Source organism: Parambassis ranga, chromosome 19, assembly GCF_900634625.1.
Source record: "Parambassis ranga chromosome 19, fParRan2.1, whole genome shotgun sequence".
In the NCBI taxonomy this organism is placed as follows: Eukaryota; Metazoa; Chordata; class Actinopteri; family Ambassidae; genus Parambassis; species Parambassis ranga.
Window position 1 is genome coordinate 24,625,127 of NC_041039.1, and position 23,018 is coordinate 24,648,144.

The 23,018-nt window shown below is 41.4% G+C and overlaps 1 protein-coding gene across 3 annotated transcripts; it reads right to left on the reverse strand.

Annotated features, from left to right (window-relative positions):
• Positions 1 to 1,131: 1,131 nt before the first annotated feature.
• Positions 1,132 to 21,569, reverse strand: lamb4 (laminin, beta 4). Of its 3 annotated transcripts, none has more exons than XM_028431942.1 (35): positions 21,556 to 21,569; positions 19,442 to 19,537; positions 19,047 to 19,231; positions 17,647 to 17,782; positions 17,435 to 17,508; positions 15,934 to 16,122; positions 15,715 to 15,778; positions 15,399 to 15,610; positions 15,105 to 15,225; positions 14,799 to 14,987; positions 14,403 to 14,558; positions 14,168 to 14,271; positions 13,739 to 13,818; positions 13,181 to 13,379; positions 12,951 to 13,082; positions 12,684 to 12,869; positions 11,352 to 11,464; positions 10,962 to 11,073; positions 10,691 to 10,871; positions 10,452 to 10,595; positions 10,123 to 10,354; positions 9,733 to 9,890; positions 9,299 to 9,523; positions 8,795 to 9,012; positions 8,521 to 8,617; positions 8,072 to 8,441; positions 7,835 to 7,998; positions 7,047 to 7,249; positions 6,736 to 6,921; positions 5,762 to 5,906; positions 5,469 to 5,676; positions 5,043 to 5,178; positions 4,787 to 4,954; positions 4,558 to 4,708; positions 1,132 to 1,271 (listed from the first exon to the last, which is right to left on the reverse strand). In XM_028431942.1, the coding sequence occupies exons 2-35, from the start codon at positions 19,485 to 19,487 to the stop codon at positions 1,132 to 1,134; spliced, it is 5,424 nt and encodes a 1,807-aa protein (XP_028287743.1). In that variant the 5' UTR covers positions 19,488 to 19,537; positions 21,556 to 21,569. The 3 variants fall into 3 exon arrangements, with proteins under 3 accessions (XP_028287743.1, XP_028287744.1, XP_028287742.1); XM_028431943.1 differs by having other exon boundaries at positions 6,790 to 6,921; positions 12,684 to 12,872; XM_028431941.1 differs by having other exon boundaries at positions 12,684 to 12,872.
• Between the last annotated feature and the right edge of the window lie 1,449 nt (positions 21,570 to 23,018).

Sequence of the window (23,018 nt, forward strand, 5' to 3'; positions counted from 1 at the left end):
CATGTCTCTGATAGTAAATCATTTAACAACCTGATCATCTCACTGGTATATTCTGTCTGACTGAGACTTGGCTGCAGGAAGAAGAGCATGTCAGTCCAAATGAATCAATCTGCAGGCAGAGGAGGAGGAGTGGCAGCAATCTACGTAGTTTATTGTGTGAATCTCAGACCTTAACCCATCATGTGAAAGACTCTCGGCCGTCTCACTGAACTGGAAGAAGACACAGAAATCAGTTCTCTCTGCTGCTCACTGACATTCTGAGTTTTCAGAGTTCTTAAATGCTGTAGTGTTCAGCACATAGAAAATCATTATAAGGGGCCACTTTAACATTCATGTGCACATTGCCTCTGACAGAGTTTAATATTGACCTCCATCTTACCATGAGAGAAAGGCTCAAAGTTCTTTGGTACTGCTGCTTTTATCATTTCACTCTAAAGCAGCTTGGGTGCCCTCTGCTGGACACAAAAAGAATATCATCTGACTAAAGTTTACATACAGATTGTTTATCATATCAGGTCATTTAAACTGTAGAAATAAATTTCATAACATTGTCTGGACTCAGGATTGGATTTGTCCTGATTTCATGTTGTCTTATTATGAACATCAACAGTCTGGTCCCTGATCTCTCTTGTGCTCATCGACTTCACTAGCCCCTGCTGCTCATCCTTGCTATCAAATTACTATTCCTACTTATGGACTAACGATATATATAGATATCTATTACAATATAATCACTGTTTCATCTTGCTGTCATGTTTGCTCTGTACTGTATCATGTTTGTATCATGTTTGCTCCTCTCTCTCTCTCTCTCTCTCTCTCTCTCCTTCATCCTCTCTCTCTCTCTCTCTCTCTCCCTCATCCTCTCTGACTAGCAGCAGGACTGGTTCCCCCTTAAGTTGACGGGTCCTGCACAAGGTTTCTTCCTCTTAAAGGGAGTTTTTCCTTGCCACAGTGCTCTTAGGGGGGTTCCTGTGAAGCGCTTTGAGACAATGTCTGATTGTAATATACGCTATATAAATAAAACTGAATTGAATTGAATTGAATCAAAAAGAAACAAAACACAAAGACAGTATTTGTTGCATCATGGAATTTGTAGTTTATGAAGAGCTGTTTTACATCATGCAACAGTAGCTATGAGGTGCAGCTAATGTATCCTTCGGCTCGTTTGGAGATTTCCTGTTGAAGTGAATCTACGGTTTCCAACAACTCAGACACTTCAGCTGCTTTCTGGGTTTTCATCTGAAGCAGCCACTGAATCTTCTGCTCCAAATCTGTTGGGAACACAATCAAAGATGTCACCAAATTTGTTAAACTATCACAGAGACTGTGTATGAAGGTTCTTGTACAGTTTATTATGGGCTCAGTTCATGTTCATCAGCTCTGTTTTGATGAGGTATACAGGTGTATGTGTGGTGGTGACCTCAGTGGGTGAGAATCAGTGGTGTTACTAAAGTAAAATTTTTGGGTATTTCTACTTTACTCCACTATCAATTTTTCTGCCTACTTTTGACTTATATTTGATACACTTTCACAAGAATATCTGTACTTTCTACTAATTACAATTTGAAATCAGTCTTGTCTCTCAGTCAAATGTTTTCACGTTTGTCTATCATGTATCCTCACGGTGCTCCAGAGATCTTTCATAAAACAGATGTCCCACTCTCCTGATCACTCACATCACTGCGTGTATGTGTGCGTAGTAGCTTGAATGATCAGAAGAAGTGAGAGCTCTAACCGTTAATACAAGATCTTTAAATAACATGCAAGTATTTGGGCCATGACAACAAACCAGACAGATAGAATGCTGCAGGTTGAGAGAAACAGGACTGTACTGCTGGACTCAGCATATGGATGAGGAGTGATGGTGTCATGCTGTGTTTTTATCATGTCCCTCAATCATGCTTTGGCTCGTCAGCTGACTAGTTAGCTTCTGTTGCTAACATAAGGCCATACAAGCCCACAGTGACACAGGTGTCACCTGTCAGGAAAACTTTCCTTACTGTCAACTAGTTTTATCACTTAAGCCCCACGGTAAAAATGGGGAATGTCTCATTTTATGACCATTTATCATCCATTTAGCAGCCTCTCTCTTCACTTCATTAATAACATATACCATTCAGACATCCTATTGGTTTGAATGTGATACATCTCCTCCACATGTGACAAATAAACAGGCCTAGAAACAAGAAAGACACACACAGTTAAGTGTTGAACTGATGGCATGAAACTGTCTAACTAACCTAGTGGCTTAATTTGGTTGCGCTTGATATATATTGAGCATACTGAATAATACTATATAATAGGGAGGCTGCTCCAGTGTTCCACTTGAATGTTGTTACAGCCCTTGCCCTCACAGATTCATGCTACTTAAGCAGCTAAGCTTGGGAATGCTTTTACATTCAATGATAGTGTTTAAAAACATTACAATATTTAGGCGTACAGCTGGTCATCATAGCTTCCACTGTAACATTTGTTAATGGCGCTCAATATGCAGTCAGTACAGTGATGTGACTTCCTCCTAGTTTTGCTCTTACATGTTTTTTAAGAGTACTTTTATATTTTAATTACACTGCTCAAAAAAGTAAAGGGAACACATAAAGAACACATTGTAACTCCAAGTCAATCACACTGCTGTGAAAGCAGCCTGTCCAGTTAGGATCAACACTGATTGTGAATCAATTTCAGCTGCTGTTGGTCAAATAGAACAGACAACAGGTGGAAATGAGAGGCAAATATCAAGAGAATCCTATTAAGGAGAGGTTCTGCAGGTGCTGACCACAGACCAGAGGGGGCTGTAGGAGGGCATTAACCCAGCAGCAGGACTACTACCTCCTCCTTTGTGCAAGGAGGAACAGGAGGAGGACTGCCAAAGCCCTGCAACATGACCTCCACCGGGCCAGTAATATGTTTCTGCTCAGACTGTCAGAAACAGACTCCATGAGGGTGGTATGAGGGCCCGACATCCACAAGTGCGGCTTGTGCTTACAGCCCAACACCATGCAGGGCGATTGGCGTCTACCAGAGGACACCAAGATTGGCAGATTCATCAGTTGCGCCCTGTGCTCTTCAGATGGGAGCAGGTTCACTTAGCACATGTGACAGATGTGACAGAGTCTGGAGACGCCATGGAGAACGTTCTGCTGCCTGCAACATCCTCCAGCATGACCGGTTTAGTGGTGGGTCAGTAATGGTGTGGGGAGGCATTTCTTTGGAGGCACAGCCATCCATCTGCTAGCAGCAGAGGTATCCTGACTGCCATTAGGTACCAGGATGAGATCCCCAGACCCACTGTGAGACCATATGCTGGTGCAGTGGGTCCTGGGTTCCTTCTGATGATGACGATGCTAGGCCTCATGTGGCTGAAGTGTGTCAGCAGCTCCTGCATGATGGAGGCATTGATGCTATGAACTGGCCTGCCCATTCCCCAGACCTGAATCCAATCCAGCACATCTGGGACATCATGTCTCGTTCCATCCACCAACACCACGTTGCACCACAGACTGTCCAGGAGTTGACTAATGCTTTAATCCAGGTCTGGGTGGAGATCCCTCAGGAGAACATCTGCTTCCTCATCAGGAGCATGCCCAGGCATTGTAGGGAGGTCATACAGGCACATGGAGGCCACACACACTACTGAGCCTCATTCTGACTTGTCTTGAGGAACTTCCACTCAGGTTGGATCAGCCTGTGATGTGATTTTCCACTGTCATTTTGAGTATGGTTCCAAATCCAGACCTCTATGGGTTAATCATTTTGATTAATATTGATCATTTTTATATTATTTTGTCCTCAACATATTCCACTATGTAATGAATGAAGATTTTCAACTGGAATATTTCATTCAATGAGATCTAGTAGGTGTTATTTTAATGTTCCCTTTATTGTTTTGAGCAGTGTATTTTTAAACACCTGTATCTGTACTTCCCCCTAAATGTGTGTACTTTTGACACCCCTGGTGAAACTCACATGACCACACCTGTGTCCCAAAACCTACCTCAGGTTTTTTTTATTTTGACTGTCAGCCTATTAAAGGAAACTACACTTTCTACTGATGTACTCTTCTGGTCCAGACTTTCTGTAGAAAGTCACTAACCCCACTGCTAGATGGGCTAGCAGTTGCACTAGAGGTGATAGGCATAGGCATATTATGGGCAGTGGATACCAACAGTTATCGTCCTGAGGTGAGGATGGAGGCAGCATCATGATTTGCTGCTGCACTGAGCCTGGACAGTTTGTTATCAACAGGGGGAAATTCCCCCCTTTAAACTCACAAGAGGAACCTAAGAAGGTTTCAGCTGCAGCCTACAAGAGGATGGCCCCAAACATGTGAGTAAGGGGCCCTCTGTGACTTTGCATTGGGGCTGTAATATCTATAACAAAGAAACACACACAACCACTATGTAAAAAAAACCAAACTGAATTTTGATATGTGGCTGATGCATCACTTCTCATCACTTTCCATATTTGATCTGGACATGTATATGATTACCGACACAACTCTGCTGCAGTCTTATCTCTGCAACAAGGTAAAGTCAAAAATAATCAAAGTAGTAGCACCTTGTATCTGTTTCAGTTTGTCCTCTACTTGTCTCTTCATGTCCTCGGTCTCTTTCATGATGCTCTTCAGTCGATCTGCAGCGTTACCCTCAGTTGTCTCTGAGTGTTTTTGCTTTAAAACCTCAAACAGCTTCAGCACTTCATCCAGCTCCTGATGGAAACACAGCAAATCAAAACAATGAGACCTCAAGAAGACCAGCAGTACAGCTGCCGGAAGGGATGAGTTTACCATTTCTGTGTCATTAACATGGCTGAAAGCAGATTCTGCATCCTCCTGGGCCTCTCTGGCCATCTCTCTGTTCTGCTCAGTTTTCTTCTTCACACCTTCAATGTCTTTGTTCAGTTTTTCATACTGATTCATCAGCTTTGCCTCGGTGTCATCTAGTTTGTCTCTGGTCTGAATCACAACAGAAAAATGTGTAACTAAAACAATGACAGGCAGGCTGTGCTAAAATCTGATATTTGAGATTACTTTGATATCATACATTTTGGATTTGGTCTTTGATCTTATCTCTGTCTCGGCCAGCTGCTTCCAGGTTGTCGTTGGCTTCATCCTGAGCTCTTTCTGCTTCATAAATATCTCCGCTGATCTTCGTCACATCAGTGTTCTTTGTTCTCTCTCTAAACACAATTCCAGTTAGTACCTTTACTTCGTATGATGATAGTTAACATGCACCTGTCTGAAAACATGATTTTACAGTGACATCAATGTTTGACATCCTGGACAGGTGGCTAGTCCAACACAGATAGACAAACAACCATTCACAAGCATTATGTGGAGGAAACCAGAGCTTTCATGCTTCAGTTCAAGTTCAGTGTAGTGGTTTGCGTCTTAATTGGAAACTTTGTTTTATAGGGTTATATTTGTATTTGTAATAGTCAACAGTTGTTCTATGTTTTCAGACACGTACTTGACTTCCTGAGCTTTCTGCTGCAGGTCCTGGGCAGTTTTGGTTTGCTCCTTCAGGTTCTCCAGGTCATCCTGGGCTTTGGTGAAACTGGTCAACAGATTGTTGATGTCACTGATCACTGAACGCATCTGAGCAGATGTTAGTGGCAGCTGGATGTTAAGAACAGCTTGGGACATTTTCTCAATGTCCTCTGGACGAATCATGTCATCTGAGGGGGGAAGCATTGATGGTAATAAGACACATACATGATGGATTGATTTTGTGCTATAAGTTATGCAGCAGTGAACACTGACCCATAAGGTACTGCTTGACTTGCTGGAGGAGAGTCCTGCTTTTGATTTTCTCTCTCTCCAAGGACTTGGTATTGTTGTTGATCTGATCCTGCATGTCTTTGGCCTGGTCTTTGGTATCCTGAGCTGCCTGGTTGGCATCATTGATCTAACAAAAAACTGACATTTATTTCTCAGTATTTGATTCTCAGAATCAAACAACAGAAATGCTTTAAATAAAATTCAACAGCTACATTTCCCTAAACCCCTGAGTTTCTAACAGATCTAACTGAGAGCTGGAGAACAGATAACACATTGTAACACACAGTGGTTCTTCCAGTGCCCCCACTGTTAAGCTGGTCGTCATTTTTTTCTCGGAGCGCATGTTTGGCAGCTCTCTCGGACACATGGCCCCGGGCAGAACTTTTACTTTCAGTGGTGTGCGAGAACAATTGTGTGATTGGTCGGAATTTAGTGGGCGTGATGAATGTGGAGAAGCCAAGAGCTTCTTCAGGTGCAGAACACACAGACAGAAGGAGGATGGACGGCGATGGACAGTTTAGATGAGCAGCTGGCAAACAGCTCCTGGAAGGAGAAACACGGCGCACAGAGAGAGTCTGTCCAAAAGGTGGCGATAAAAATTAATCCCAGTATTGTTCACAGCGTTACAGTGGCTGGACGCGCATATTAAACATCGGGAGACAGGATGTATTATTGCAGACAGTCATCCACACGTTCACAAAGTTAAACTCACACAGACCAGAGGTCTGCTACAGTCAGCTACACTGATCTTCTGTCTATTGTCAGCTGTGCGCCCTCTTCCCTGAGCATTATCAGCTCGTTAGGCCAGGTCACCATGACTGTGCACACAATTGTCAACCTTTTGTGTGTGACTCCTTATACGGTTCGTATGAGGAGGGAGTGTGAATACTCCGTGCCAAAACAAACTTTTTTCCTGTTCTTGCCAACCGGGGAGCATGTAACCAGCTTAAACCTGCCTTGTTCTTAGACTCATCCATCCTCAGTGGGAGTTTGACGAGTTGGTCATTTACTTTGTTAGCCGTCTCTGAAGCTTTGTGACTGACAGGAACCCCTCCATTACAGTTTGGACCTCCACACTTCCTTTCTCCTAGATCCAGGCCACAAAGAGCTCCACCACATCCAGAACAGTCTTCTCCACAGATCTGAACCAGACCACAACAAACTGCTTGAAACAACATCAAAGGTTAACCTGACCATGAATAGATATTTGCACCTTTAATGATGTCTTTTATCTATATCTTCAACACAGGTTAGAATGAAAACTTACTTTTTGGTTGAGGTTGACCACACTGAGCTCTCTGACCTTCTTCTCCAGTGAAGCAAGTTCTCCACTGCTGCTGACCATTCTCAGTTTGTGTTTAACAAACTGTCTGGTGTCCATGGAGTCTTCCAAAGCTTTGTTAGCATTTTTTACCCTCTTCTCATCTGACATGAAGGCTTTATGGAGGACCTGGACCTTATCCAGTAGCTCTATAACAGGTTCAGCAGTGAATGTATAAAAAATAAAACATTTTTGTTAGGATTCTGTGTTTGTTTGATTTGTTTTCATCCCTGCCCCGACCTTGTAATTAGTTTGGCGTAGGTGCATGAAAAATGGTACACATGTTTATCTTACCAAGGCGCACCAAAACCTAACATGCATTCCGCAATCTTGGTTGGAAGTTGGCGATTTTGGTGATACCAGTGGTATGCAGACAAACTCCTTTTGCCCGATTGATGAAGGAAGAAGGAACAGGACGATGGGGAGAGGGGGCTGGCTGCGACTCCCGTGAGTGCGCAGAGTGCGAGGGTCCATTCATTCACAACATTGCAATGTTGTTCATAGCAAGGTCTATGAGTTGTAGTGTGGTCACAAACATTACTACTAAGTAATTATTTAGTTGTGAATGATTTCAGTAAAAATAGTAAATAGTAACTTTTTTTTAAGTAAACCTTCTGCTAGCTTACTGCTAGTCAGCTATTGCTAGTGCTCCATTGTTACAGTATTTCTTGCCTGCTGTAATTTCATTTTTGCTCAGCGATTACTTTGAAAAGCGTAAAAATATTCTGCAGTACCTTTTAGATGCTCTTTGTCAATATCGTTGAAGTCTTTGATGAGTTTGTCTTTCAAGTTGTTCAGCAGATTCTTGAACTCCAGATGAATGTTTTGAATGTTGGTGTTGAGAAGGGGAGACAGGTCGATCAGTATCATATTTGGGTCAATGGCATCTTTTAACTTCCTGTAAAATGTAAGTGTTGTATGATCCAGACTGTAAAAAGACTTTTCATGTTCACAGTTACCTGATCACTTACCTGATCCTCACACATATGTTGTTTAACTTCTCGATCTTTGGTGGAGAGAGTGTAGTCAGATTTCTAAGGCTATCCAGCTTAGAGTGCATCTCCAACATTTGTTGCTGGTGGATACTATCTGTAGGCTGCAAGTCATCACCATGGCAGGGAATGAAGGTTTTCATCTTTTGAGCAGCTCGCTCGACATCAGTGACGTGTTGACTCCAGAGGGCATTGCAGGGATGGCACTCCTCACAGGCTGGGAATGCTGAGTCATAGCCAGGAGCGCACTCATCACAGAAAATGCCGGTGACACCAATCCGACAGATGCACTCTCCGGTCTCAGGGTCACAGGATGGACGTTCCGTTCCCTCCAGATTACAGTCACAAGCTGCAAACCATTTAAATAAAAACAAGTTCAGCTTCTGTCACAATAAAGGTTAAAAGAAATTCGGGACTTTTTAACGCACAGATACACTGCAGGTCTGGATCCCCAAAGTGATTCTCTCCACATTCATCACACTGTCTTCCTCCAAACTCAGGACGACAGAGACACTGTCCCGACACCTTAATGCATCACAAATTCAGTACACAAATTATTCAGCTAACACACCGTTTGTGTTGCAACATATATCATTCACTAAAAATAAACTTTAATTTGATCATGTTGGAGGTACAGAGGATTCTGTTTTACAGTCTGAAGTAAACAACACAGAGAATGTTTGTACAATACACAGCTCTTGCCTTGTTGCAGATGTTGGAGAAAGAGTTGACAGGATCACAGCTACATGGCTGACACCCTGAAGGTCCATCCAGGTTCCAGTATCCATCCTCACATTCATCACAGAGGTCACCTCCCACTCCAGTCCTGCAGGGACACTCTCCTGTCCTTGGATTGCAGAAACAGGGACTTCCCAGTGGACACTGAGTAACCTGTGTCCCCCGGCGGTCACAAGAGCATTCTTGGAAATGTAGAAACACCAAACATGAGATATGTATGCAGCTACATTTAAAGCTTGATGGCAAAAGATTATAACATTGGGGAAATAAGACCTGCCTTGATAATAGCAAATGACCTGTCAGTCTACATTTCACCACTTTTCTCGGGTCATCAGCTTTGGATAGTGGCCAGTTCAGATTTGGAATAAAGGTGAGGTGCTCGGACAAGATGTAACCCTGACCAATTGATCCTTTGGATCAGAGGGAGGCAGTAGAGGTGATTTAGTTAAATTTGTTTGTTGACTTTACCTTTGCAGTCCTGTTCCAAGGCATTGCCATAGTGACCAGGCTTGCAGTTTTGGCAGTGTGGTCCAATTGTGTTATAAAGGCAGTGCAGACATTCTCCTGTTTTGCTGTTGCAGGCATCGAGATAATCTAGGTCAATGTTGTTGTTGCATAGACACTCCTGGCACTGGGCACCCGGTAAAGTCAGATCACCATAGAAACCAGGGCTGCATCTGTTGCAGTGTGGACCTGAATAAGCAAAAAGTGGTTTTAGTCATAGAATGTTCATTCACAAAAGTATGCTGCATTCTGTCATTACGTGTTTCCAGACACATTGCTCCTGTGTGTCATCTGATATCTATTTGTGGTGATTACCAACCACACGACAACTCAACCCAAGACAGGAGCTCATCTGGTATTAACAGGGAAACAGGTGACACACTGTGGTCAGTTCCTACCTGTGTGACCCTCCCTGCAGTTACATGTCAGACTGAGGGTCTGTGAATCATATTGGCAGGAAGTGGCGAAGAATCGTCCACTGCTCAAAACATCTGGACACAGGCATGGCTGACAGTGCTGTCTGTAAACTGGGTTACCATAGTAACCCTCCACACACCTGCATAACAGCAGAAATTTGTCATCAGAACTACATCATGTACAAAAGTCCTCACAACAGAGAGAAGTGTTCTGCTGATCATCACAGTTAAATGTGTCCAGATATGTATATATATATGATCATGTATGCTGAAGAATGTCCAACAACCGAAGGTTTATTATCACATCATCAACAATGTTTCTGAAAGTCTTGTTAAATATTTAGCCATAATACAATCAAATTAGAAGATAACCTGTTACAGTTCGGTCCGGTGGCATGCTCCCTACAGTTCAGACACTCTCCGGTTTCTTCATCACACACCTCTGACAGTCCGTTACATTCACAGGGTTGACAGAACGGGAATCCCCAAAACCCCACCTGACAGTGGTCACACCGTTGACCTACCACTTCTGAACGACATGCACACTGACCTCTGACCTGATCACACAGCTCTGACACTGAGCCACGAGGATCACATGCACAGGCTGCATATAACAGACAAGAATTAATGAATATCTCCTATAAACTTCAAAAGGACCTCTATGCATTTTACACATTTTCTCTTCGGTGTGAGTTTCTTACGTTTACAGCCTTCAGGTCCAAAGCCAAATGTCAGGGGTGCACAAGTATCACAGCAACGACCAATCACATTGGGTTTACATTCACATAGCCCACTGAGTTCACTACAGCCTGGTCCAAGAGAGCCAATAACATTACACCTGCAAGCTGACAGAGAGACAGTGACATGTTTTGTAAAGTGACAGATCATTCAAAAACACTGAAAATGTGTGGATCCTGTGGATTTGAGGTGAAGTACTTACGAACAGCTCCGTTGTGGACTCGTGCTGAGAGGCTCTTGATGAGTCCTTCACAGACTTTTGGTAGTGAATCCTGAGAGCTGAGCTCAGTAGACAGTCCAATGCAACGAAAGTGGCGGAAGGAGTTGAGATCAATCTCGGAGCAGAAGTCTTGAACTGACTCAATACGGGGAATCAGACTTATCTGAAAAAAAGCAACTAAACACTTAATATTTGAGGGACAGAGCAAACAGAATAAACACGGTGATGACTTGACAATGACTTCCATCCTCACCGAGTCCACCAGAATGTGAGAGCCCTCAGATCCTGGCTGTTTTTGAAAGACAATGTCCATAAAGTACCGACCTCCATTATTTAGACACACTGCAGAGTCCAGAATGCTTCCTCTGGACACAAACAAAGAGAAAAATTTAATGAAATTACAGGACCAGACATAATTGCCAAACCTTGTGTACATTGTAAATAATGTTTCTGTTATTGGCTCCATTTAAATGAAACTGTGTTTAAGCGATTATCTGAGGGGATTGGGATAAATGGACATATTGGCCTATATATATAGGCCTATACGTCCATTTATTCCACAAAACTATATCTATATAGATATAGATATAGTCTTGTGAACTTCTGGTAGTAACAGGGTCTCATTTTATTGGTTAAGCCTCACCTTGAGTTTCCTGGAAGAATCAGATTTTTACTTCCTGTTGGGTCACTGCTGCAGCCACTGTCGCCTCGTGACAATATTATAATGCTGACTAAAGCCAGCCAATCAAACGGAGACTACAGAATAAGATAAACAGATATTAAATACTGTAAGCGGCCTAACCGATAAGGCTGCTTGTATGAGCAACGAAACGTCTTCAAGAAAACATGACTTGGATTATTTATGGTTTGGTTATTCTCTTGTTTTGTTATTTAATTCTTGGTTTTCTGGTTTTCGGGTTTCTCTGGTGTACCCTGTGTTGTCTTGTTTCTGACTGTCTTTGTGAAGTTACTTTGGTTCTGTCCTATTCTCTTTTTTTGAAGGCCATGTATCCCTTGTGTTTGTCTGTGTGTTTTACTTGCCCTGTTTCCGCCTTGGTCATTGTTTGCCCCTCCCTATGTGTTTCACCTGTGTCTTGTTCCTTTGTCTATTTAAGACCCGTGTTCCCCTTTGTCTGTGCCAGATCGTCTCTGACTAGCAGCAGGACTGGTTCCCCCTTAAGTTGACGGGTCCTGCTCAAGGTTTCTTCCTCTTAAAGGGAGTTTTTCCTTGCCACAGTGCTCTTAGGGGGGTTCCTGTGAAGCGCTTTGAGACAATGTCTGATTGTAATATGCGCTATATAAATAAAACTGAATTGAATTGAATTGAATCGTCTTGTTATCTCTGGATTGTGTTCCCTGTGTTTCATGGTTTATTTATTACCTGGGATCCTGTAAGTTTCTTTGTTTTTTTGTAATTAGTATTTGCATGATTTTTGGATTTGGGCTTCTTTTGTAAAATCACCTGGCATGCTGAATCCTGCCTGCTCACAGTCCTCATTTAACCCTACCTGACAAAAACTCTACAAGTCCAGAAGCCTTGCTTCAGCCTTCACTACGAATTATGACCTGGATGAATGAGAATCTTCATTAAGATGGTTACTCCTAAATGGATGTTTCTTCTTTTTAGATTAAGAAGCTCTACTTGGTATACCTGGGTATGATCTGGGTATTATCCATCAAAGCAAAAATTCGAAAATATAATTTGATCAGGAGTGAATTATTATTGGAATCCCACTTCATATATGACTCTATAACAATGATAAACATTTTAAGTTAGTTTGTATGTCACTGTCACTGTAAAGATTCTTTTTACTCATTAAATGTGTTTAGTTGTGAAATTAAATACAACTATTTTCCATAAATACATTAATGCTTTAAAAAGACAAACAAAACTTTAAAAATGAGAAAGAGTTCTAATCTTTTCTTTTGAGTCAGTGTTGCTTAGTGTTAGCTTATTGTCAGAGTGGTGACTCACCTCTGGTTCATAGCGTATCACCAGTTGGTACTCCATTGATGAAGGGAGGTTGTCCACAGTGAATCTAAGCCCTGTCCCCTCCAACACTCTAACTAATCCGAGGCCTGTCCAGGTAATTTGTTGATCATCGAACCTCTGCCGGGGAATGATCTGCAAAGCATGACCTGGGTCCAAAGGGATAGTGCGCTGCTGCGAAACCAGAAAAAACGTTTTGTAAGTTGACCTTTTCTTTAGACAAAGGCAAGTGTAACAGGAAATAAATCCTACCCGTCCCTGTCTTTTCTGACGGGCATGTCGATGAGTCCTCCGAACCAAAATGACTTGTCCATTAGTGATTTTAAAATCAAAGCCCTGCTCTCTGAAGTACTTCTCACACCGGGGTAAAACTACTGGAATTAGCTGAACACACACACACAGTTTAGGTAAATACACATAGTAATACTGCTCACGCTGTACACACACTGTGAGATGTCCGAATACATTATACTGTTACACACCAGAGAGGAGGAAGCAGGAGAAGGAGGAGGAGGAGAAGGAGGAGGAGGAGAGGGACTTTCTCCAGGTAGTGCTGCAGCAAGCTCTGCCTCGTACAAGAAGTAGTTTAGTGAAGGAAGGAAGAACCCAGGAGCTGGGTCAGAGCACCGCTGACCAATCATGTTGGGTAAACACTGACACTGTCCGTCCTCTGGAGAACACCTGAGGAGACGGGAGGTAGAAGTAGGACGATCAGTGATTTTTTTTCTATTAATGAGCAGTTTAAAAAGCTAGTGATTACAAATCTTAACATGCATAAAATGTACTGCACATGGGGTTTTCTGTTGTTTTCTACATGATTAAAATGACTTCTTTCATGTAACTGATCAACAGAACTGGTTCTTTCTGACTCTCTGAGTCAATATAAATACGTCTATAACTGTGAAACTGTCACATTGTAAGTAAAGATTTGTTGAGATTGTTGTGTAATTAAAGGTGTTATAAACATTACTTCATTTGTTTTACCTTTTGTTGGAATTGCACACAATGAATAAACAACAACAAGAAAAATACATCCATACATGTTGCTGTAAGAACCGCCAATATCACAGTTGCAGGGTGAACATCTGAACATGGAGGATCCCAAACCCCAGAAGCCTGCCTGGACACAAAACACAGACAACGAGTGAATTATCCTCGTTCAGAGGGGGACAAAAAGTGCCTGTTCAGAATATCAACACTGCAGTCAGTATTTTCTTTATGAGAACTAAATGCTCCTAAATGTTGGAGACACTGAAAAGAACATGCTAATCATAACATTATAACAAACAGGAAGATCAAGACATAGAAAACCTCTGAAGGCATTCGTCCACAGATACCGTATGACACCACAGTGACTGCCAACTGGTTGCTCCGTGCTATACTATATATTTTCACTTTGTGCTGAACTGTCGTAGCTTTCTGCACAAAAAAACATCTATTGCAAACAGTAGTTGTGTACTGTAACGTACCAGACATTGATCACACAGCAGTCCACTTGCCAAACGGTCACATTCACAACTTCCTGTCAGCTGATGACATGAACCGACACTTCCCAAATGATGACAACTACATGCTGAAAAAGACAAATCTCAATGTTTCTATGAGCAGAAATTCAGGGTCACCACTTGATGGCATATACATTCCAACACTGAACGTGTGTATGATGCGTCTTCACTTTCTAAAAAACTTAAGTTTGTGTATTACCCTGACAGCCAGCTGGGTTGTTCTGACTCAGATTGAAGAAGCCCTGCTTGCAGTGATCGCAGCGTTGACCCTCCACATTTTCTTTGCATAGACAGTGACCACTCAGAGGGTCACACAGACCACCATTAAGAGAGCCAGAGGGGTCACAGTTACATGCTGAAACACACCACATCATGCTGCTGAAACAGTCATCTGTAGTGTGTAACTAAGGATATGTGAGACTTTCAGCAGGGACAAAGTACTCAGATCAGTGATTTTTAAGCAGTCGGGATTGAAATGAATGATATTAACAGTATCCATCTTCTGACATACTGTTGTTCAAAACCCAAAGAGACAACAAAAGGGACATCAAACATCAGGGACAGTTTCCTTTAAGAAACATATCTAAATGCTTACGTATACAGGCATGTGGGTCATCTGTTGATCTCTGTGGATCCTGATACAAAAAAGGTTGACAGTGTTGACACTGAGGCCCAATCCTGTCATGTTGGCAGTCGATACAGACACCACCACTCTTGCCTCCAGATTCTTTATAACGAGCAATGTCAAAATAGCATGAGTCAGAATGACCATGACAGTTACATCCTAAAAGACAAAACAGCAGGACACTCTTACTAACTCATTCTGTACAGTAGTAAAATATAACTTTTAAAAATTAAATATTGGTGCAGAATTATAGTGCTATTAGTAGTTTTAACTTACTTCTGCAGATGTTGGCTGTGTTTTCTCCACCAGGCCTCCAGGGGGAGTCATGGTGAAAGTCCTGACATCTCTCACAGTTCTCACCGGTTGTGTTGTGCTGACACACACATCGACCATGGACCTAAAACCAGAAAATATCTTTACTTGCAGAAGTTATATCTATTAAAAAGTCTGAGCATTGTTATTTGATTTTGTATTGTTAGTTTTACTTTTACTTTCATATTATTGGTCTGTTGTTTTTATATTAAAAGTTTCTCCATCAGTTTTTTTTTTACAGACAGCAGTTGTTTATACCATGCCGGTCTGGGTATAAATGTCCCCCCGTCCTCCGTCCACAGGTATACACCTGCTGGCATGTCCATTACAAAAGCAGCTTCCTCTGACCACCATGTTGTAAAGAGCATAGTAATATTTATCCTGGGGGTTCCGGCGTCTTCGACCCAGAGTGTCACCGAGTGTGATGAGACGAGTGAAGTTCACTCTGATGTTTGTTAAAGTGATCAGGTCTGAGGACAGAAGCGAGGAAAACAATGATATGTTCTGTCTGTGACACTGATCTTAGTTTAGTATTTTAGTTGTCACCATGGTTACCTCCTTAACAAGAGCTCACCTTGGATGTTTGGCGCATACGGGTTATCTATTTCAAAGATAGGATCCAGAGCTTTCAACACCACCTAGTGTTAAAAATGAATATGATTATGTGTAGTCACATATAGGCATAGTTTTGAACAGAAATAGTATTCATAAAAGACAAAGAATGTAAAATATTCTGTCTTCTGTTCTGATTTTAAATGAATTTTTTTTAATATATTGTGTTTAAATCGTTTACTTCTCCATCAGTGGACGGTTCTGATCCAGAATATCTGCTGTCACAGACGATGTCATCAATACTGTCAGCCGGCTTATCTGACACTTGAGGGAAATGAAGAGGACAATCTTCTGCAAAGTATCGAAAAACCTTCCAACTTCTTCCAAAATCCTTTGATCGTTCTACCAACATAGCTGCTGGCCGAAAACTCTGCAGAAAGAGAGTGGCAGCAGTGACAGCGCTGGAGCGTTTTCTCTTGGTTAGCCAAAAGCTAAATGCTGCTGGGGGCTTTCTTTTGCTTTTGTGTGTGACACTATCTGTTTCCTTTTTCCCATACATAGGGTCTTTTTATGTGATCTGAACTGAGTCTCAGAACTGAGTGTGCTGTCAGTGTGTGACTTGTGATATTGTGTTGTGTTGCAAATATAACTGCCAGCGTATGTGAAGCCTGTTGGTGGAAATGCAGGATTAGTATATAATCTGAGCTCAACTGTCCATGTAGTCAAACTTCAGTCATGTTTTAGCAACATAAACTTCTGAAATTTAGATAAAACCGAGATCTTTGTTTTTAGCTTTAAACACCAAAAGAACCAAGTAGCCAATCATAATGTTTATGTGGATGGCAATACCTTGGCCTCCATTGTGACTAAGAAAACCATCATATGTCCTTAAATTGCATATTAAACTAGTATCTAGAATGGCCAAGTAGAAAAGGAGACCAGCTCATGTTTTCATTTCAGAAGACACCTCGTGTAACGATAAAAAAACCTCAAGCACTGTCTGATGCTCCACAGTGTTAAAAATGAGCATTCCTTAGGATGAGACCACCATCTAACTGTCATGATCTGTGCATTTTCGTATTCTTTAGGTTTCCTTGGTTTGGTCGTGTTCCCTGTCTTGTCTTGTATTCTAGCTGTCTGTGTGATGTTTTCTTGGGTCCGGTCTTATTTCCTGTCTGTCCTGTGTATTCCTGTGTGTTACACTTCCCCTCTGTTCCCACCTGTTTTGATTACCTGCCCTGCGTTGTGTTCACCTGTGTCTTGTTATCTTGTCTGTTTAAGACCTGTGCTCCCTTTTGTCTGTGCCACGGATGTCTGTATGTTAGTTGTTCTTTTTTAGAGTTAGTTTGTTTCCTGGTGTGCTTTTGTCACTCCTTGTGCTTTTTTCGTGCCACCACCATGGAAATAAACTTGTTTTTTGCACCTGTCGACAAGTCCTGCATTCTTCTGAAATATGAGAACTGAGGTCACTAAAGCTGAGGATTTACAGCCTCTGATGTCAGATCGATTAACTGGTTCTTTTAATAATATTCCATTAAATTGATTGTGGTTATAGTTATAGATAAAGCCCATAATTAAAGCTGGGTTGAGTTAGTTGAATTTCAGTCATCACATTGAATAAACCCTCCATCAATATTATCAATACTAAAGGTTATACCTTTGCTTTGAATGTGATATCCATTCAGAATAAATCCTCTTGAGCAGGTGAGTATTCAATAAGGTGTGTACGTTTCAAGGTTTACCTTGAAGGTTAGGACCAGGTGACTGAACTGGAACACTGTCTCCAAATCTAACTGGATGCTGACCTGATGAACTCCTTCGGATGAAAGAGCAATGAAACACAGAGCACACAGGTGAGTTGTTGTGCAAATTATGATTCTGCTTACAGGTTCAGGTGACTTTTCTGCCACTCTTTGATTAGACAGTTTTAATCTTTGTAATATTTTAAACATACCATTCTCAGACTGCCACCACTTCATTTTCCTTTCAGGATCAAAGGTCGTAATGATGTTCTCAATACGGTGACTGTTTGGATTGCTATAGTGATTGTATGGTAGCCTCGAGTCACATAGGAAACATTTCTGCTCCTCCTGATGAACAAAGAAACTGATTAACATTTTTATTGACTCTAAAACCAAGTTTTTATCAGCTGTTTTGTTTTTTATCAGACTGTTCCGCTTGGCTCAGTTATATGTGTAAGTTTTACTTTGTCATTAGTTGAAGTGTGGTGGAGGAGCTCAGTGGGGGGGTCTGTGTGAGGCTCTACGACCCCGTTAGAAGAAAAATCAATCCGGCTAGACCGGGATTCGGGCCGTATCTGGATATATCCTGATAGCAAATCCAGCTAGCGATGTGCTACTTGCGGTTAGCGACGTGCTACTTCCGGTTAGAGATGTGATACTTCTGGTTTACGGGGACAGTGAAAACGCACGACGCGTACACTTGGTCCTACCGCGGCCTGAACGGACTCTGTATATTACGCGCCACCTAGTGGTTTAGAGGACTGCAAACAAGCCGGAATAAGCTGGATTGAGTGCGGACATGCGTGTATGATTTGAAAATAGGTCTGAACATATCCAGTTTAAAGACTATCTAGCAGGATTCATTTTCTCCAGTGTGAACGGGGCCTACATGTCTCCATACTAACCTGCGTTGGTCTGACTGACTGTGTCTGCTGTGTCTAACCACTATGAGACTACAGGGGGCTGTGGTGGGGGGGCATGCAGACAGTCCATTGTGAACATGTGACTTGGAGTGAAACTTCCTGGGATTGAATGGAAGCTGCATTGTATTTAGCAAATGCACATTTAGAGCTAATGTTTGTGGGTCTCACACAGACCCACCCACTGAGCTCCTCCACCACATATAAACAATGTTTCCCACCAAACAGTTAGAAGAGAGACTCTACAAATCCAGATGCCTCACTTCAACCTCCTTAACGAATATGACCTGGATGACAGAATCTTTATCGACTAGTAGAGAAATGTAAAAAAGCTGATCAATAATAAAGAAAAGGACTCTGGCTCATAATTGTAACAGGATAAGTGGCATTTCCGAATCTCTTAGGGTGGACTACAATGTATTTCATATTATCTCCAATGATTGTAAAACTGAAGCTCAAATAAACGCACATATCTATGAAAAAAAGTAAACAAAAAAAAAGCAGTAATAAGAGGAAAAAAGTGGAAATGATCCTCAGGGTGAAGAAAGGAGCGCCAGATAACCAAGTGACAGATCAGGACATGTTTTAGTATGAAAGTCAGAGAGTGAGCCAGGAACACATCAGTCTGACAGAGAGCCTGGCTTCACTCTCCCTCATAACAATTCATTTGTTTATATTTGAGCCTCTCTAACCTCTAGGTATCCAATGATGCAGTAGTTCTGAGGTCCATCTATACCACATGTGGATGAGGCTGAGAGCTGAGCAGCCCGACCCACCATCAGGTCACCCAGCTGGGGGTTACAGGACCCCCCAGGACAGTGCTCCTGGAGGTCCTGGAGGGCCTGGAAGTCCTGGAGTTGAAGTGTTGGTAGAAAGACTACAAAAAGAGAAATTAAATAAGTGATAGAAAAAAAGCAGTATCCAGTGGAGTGACAAGAAAACAAGAGACAACAGGCAGAAAATTCTCCTTCAGACTTAAACAAGTGATCACACGTTTGATATGTTCACATTGGTACATCTATCTAGTCTTACTTTGCTCCTTGACACCATGTTTGAATGACAATTAAAACAAAAATGCTGAACTCACTGATGAAGAAGATGAAGATCATGTTGACGTCATGGATGTCAGACATGGCCTATGGTCTCTGGTGGACTCTGAATGCAGCCAATTTTTTTAGTTACTCTAACGGTGCACAAATGATATGTTAGTAATGGCTAACATGATAAACAGGTGCTTTTGATTTACCAGTGACATTTTCCAGTAAAATAAAAGCAATGTTCGTCTCCGTAAACACAATGTGATGTCTATTCTGCTGCCGACCATGAAAACCCGGCCTACGTAAATCACTAAGTTTTTAGCGTTATGTTGCCTCTTGAATTTCTCTTCACTTAAGTGGTGCGGCTGCAGGGCTCTCAAGGTCTCACGCAGAGTGAGACACACAAATTTTAACATGTTCTTACACTCACAGCACACACTGCATTTCTCACGTGAAGAGATGATTAACTTCACTGCACAGAAATTCCTATAAACGAGTCAAATGCTGAAATACTGCACTGGTACAGCAGTCAGGAATTAGCGACCTATCGACCAATCAGAAGATTATCAGAAAATAGAATATGTTATTGCCAGGTTAGGTCTGAGTTTCAGCTGCAAGCATGCGATCCATAAACGCGCAGTGTATGTAATCTATATGCTAGATGAGCTGGAGGTGGAAGAGAACCATGAGGAGAGGGACAGAATAGGCGTGATGGGACACTTTAAGAGGCTTGTTTATGCCGATGAGACAAAACCCTAACTGCCCCAACCCACCGCTCCACCGGCTCCCGCGAAAGTCAGTGTGTAATTCGAACACTGTATAAAAGTATAATAAGATAATTGAAGAAGTTGTGTCAATGGTCAAATAGAAATCTTTGCTGTTGTCCTCCTGGTTAGAAAACGAGCCTAGCAGATGAATGTGTTCACACTGTAGTTACCTGGAAAGCCTGAAGGGAATGGTGAACTTTAAATAGGAATGTTTGGGCCTCAGTAATAAATGTGAGGATTTACTGTGTTTCTACAGGAGCTGTACGTCCTCTGTTAGTTACTTTTCAACAGTTACTTATGCTTCAAATGTTGTTAGTTGATAGTAGTAGTTGATTAATATATAAAAAATACTTTTTATCATTTTACTATTGTAATTTTAAACCGTACATTCATCAACAGTTAATAGCACTTTACAGTTCTCTTGTCACTGAACATAAAATATTTACATTTTTGATTCGGCCTTTCTGTGGGTCAGGTGTCTGTATACGTCTCATGCCATACTATTTCCATACATGCTCCTCTTTCAACTGAAAAATGTCATTGTTCATCTGTGCTAACCCCACCTGACTCTACACATATGAAATAGATCCAGTGAGATTGTGTTACTAACAAGCAGTGTCCTCTAGTAGAATGAGAACAAAAGTGTTATCTGTTATCTCTCATATCAGTGTAGACTAATGTTCTATCCAGAGACAGCATCGAATTGTGGTTTTACTGGCGAGAAATATTGCACGAGTACAAACCAGAGACAGTGGTGTACATGAACAAACCTGAACTAATAATTTATACAAGAATATCAGCAGATGTGGGTTCTGTGTGATTTGGAATTTGTGTTCCTGATGATATATTTCAGTAGACCACTTTCTCTATGTTTCATAGTTTGTTATTTTCTCACACATATCTCTCTCACACACACACACACATCCTCAACAAAATGTCTTATAAATGTCTGTGAGGAATTAAATTTTGTTTATCAACACAAAAGGCAAACAGGAAGAACCACAAAAAGTAAATGCAATAGTCTCCCTAGGTTCTTGATACTGAGAAGTATTGTTGATGTAACTATATTATAAGAAACTATTTAATTGCAGCACAGCTAACCCAGAAAATGTATATAACACATCCTATTAAACAAAAAGCACAAAGTGACAAGTGTGTGTCATATATACTTAATAAACTGCAGAGCTATGGTCGATGCTTTACAGGATGACACTGGCAGTAAGACATTGAAATTGCTGCAAACAACAATTCATGTGACAGACTTGTAGGTAAATGATTTAAACACTGAAATTATACAAAATGCACGGATCACCAATAACTAACCACCATTCTATGAGTTCTGTAAATTCATTTTTACTCCACAAAATTTTTTTGTGTTAGACAAAATGTAGACGTACCTGCTCCTGCTGCTGTACTAAAAGAATGAACACATTTAGGCAGGCAACAGCACACCTGAGACATATGTAGCCTGAGGCAGTATGTGTCAATGTGGGAGAGAAAGCCAGAGAGAGTGAGGAAGACAGTCACTCACTGAGTAAGGGATGAAATCAAACAGAGTTCATTTTATTTAACTGTACTCTACTTGCTCTTAGTGCCTCTTAAATTCAATTTATACACCAAACGGGTTGGGGGGGGGGGGGGGGGGGGGCTAGGGCAAATCTAGTCTAATCTATTGCTATGGCCTAAAGTCTTTCACAACATGGCGGCTACGTTAATGGAGGAGTTTTTAAAGGAGTTTAAAGGACTTCAGATATTTTAGACCTTGCAGAGTATGTGGAAGCCGAACCTGCTGACCCAGAACATGTAGTGTGCGAAGCAGAGGAATTTATTGAAGTTGTTGGAGTTATCCCCTTAATTTCTGATCAAGATGTCTGAATCAGAATCTGTCTAAGTAAATATGTAGGTAAATATGTAAGTAACATCTCTGTAACCGCAAAAGTTTAGGGGTCTTCCAGGAATATTTGTCCCTAAGCAATTCCGCTAAGGCGAACTTTCTCCTTAACCGCAAAAGTTTAAGGGTCTTCCGGAAATATTTCTCCCTAAGCAATTCCGCGAAGGCGATCTTTGTCCCTAACCGCAAAAGTTTAGGGGCGTTCCGGGAATATTTCTCCCTAAGGGTTAGGTGCAGGGTTAGGGCGCCCCCTTCACCAAAAAGAGGAGCGTGGTGCGCTGTCCATCCACCCGTAGAACACTCACTCCTCACGGTCCCATTGCCGTTGGGCGTCACGTCGTCCCCTTCGTCCGCGACGCACCGTCGTCCAACTGTCCATAAATGCAAAAAAAAATTATGTTTTTTCCTTTTTCAAATAAAAACACTTTCCACAAAATGGGAAAGGAAAAACTCCAAGAAAAAGTATCTTTTTTTTCCTTTTTATTTAAAACAAATATATATCAAATAAAAAAATTACAATATCCAATATTGTAATAAAAAAATAATAACAAAAGTAGGTATGCCCAACACAATGTTTCAACCCTCTCCGGGTCTTCCTCAGGTGAGGCACACAATACAAAAACACTTTAGCTGGCTTGAGTGAGGATGGGAGATGTTGCTCCGACTATAGCCAAAGTGCAAATGAGCTCCTTCAGCTGCTCACCCCTTTATATACCCTCTTATTTTTATGCGTTCGCCTTTTTTAGTTTTCAATCGCCTTTTTCAATTTTCATTCGTCCTTTTGTTTTTCCTTAACTTTTTAAGTTCCCAATCATATATTTCAGTTCTCCAATCACATTTTAACCCTAAAACGTCCAAATCAGATTAAATTAAATAAATTTTAAACCTATATCCTCCATCCAAATACAAAATACAAATTTGTTTTTTTCTTTTTTTGTTCTTTCAGGTAAAAACCAGGAGTTAGGTTCT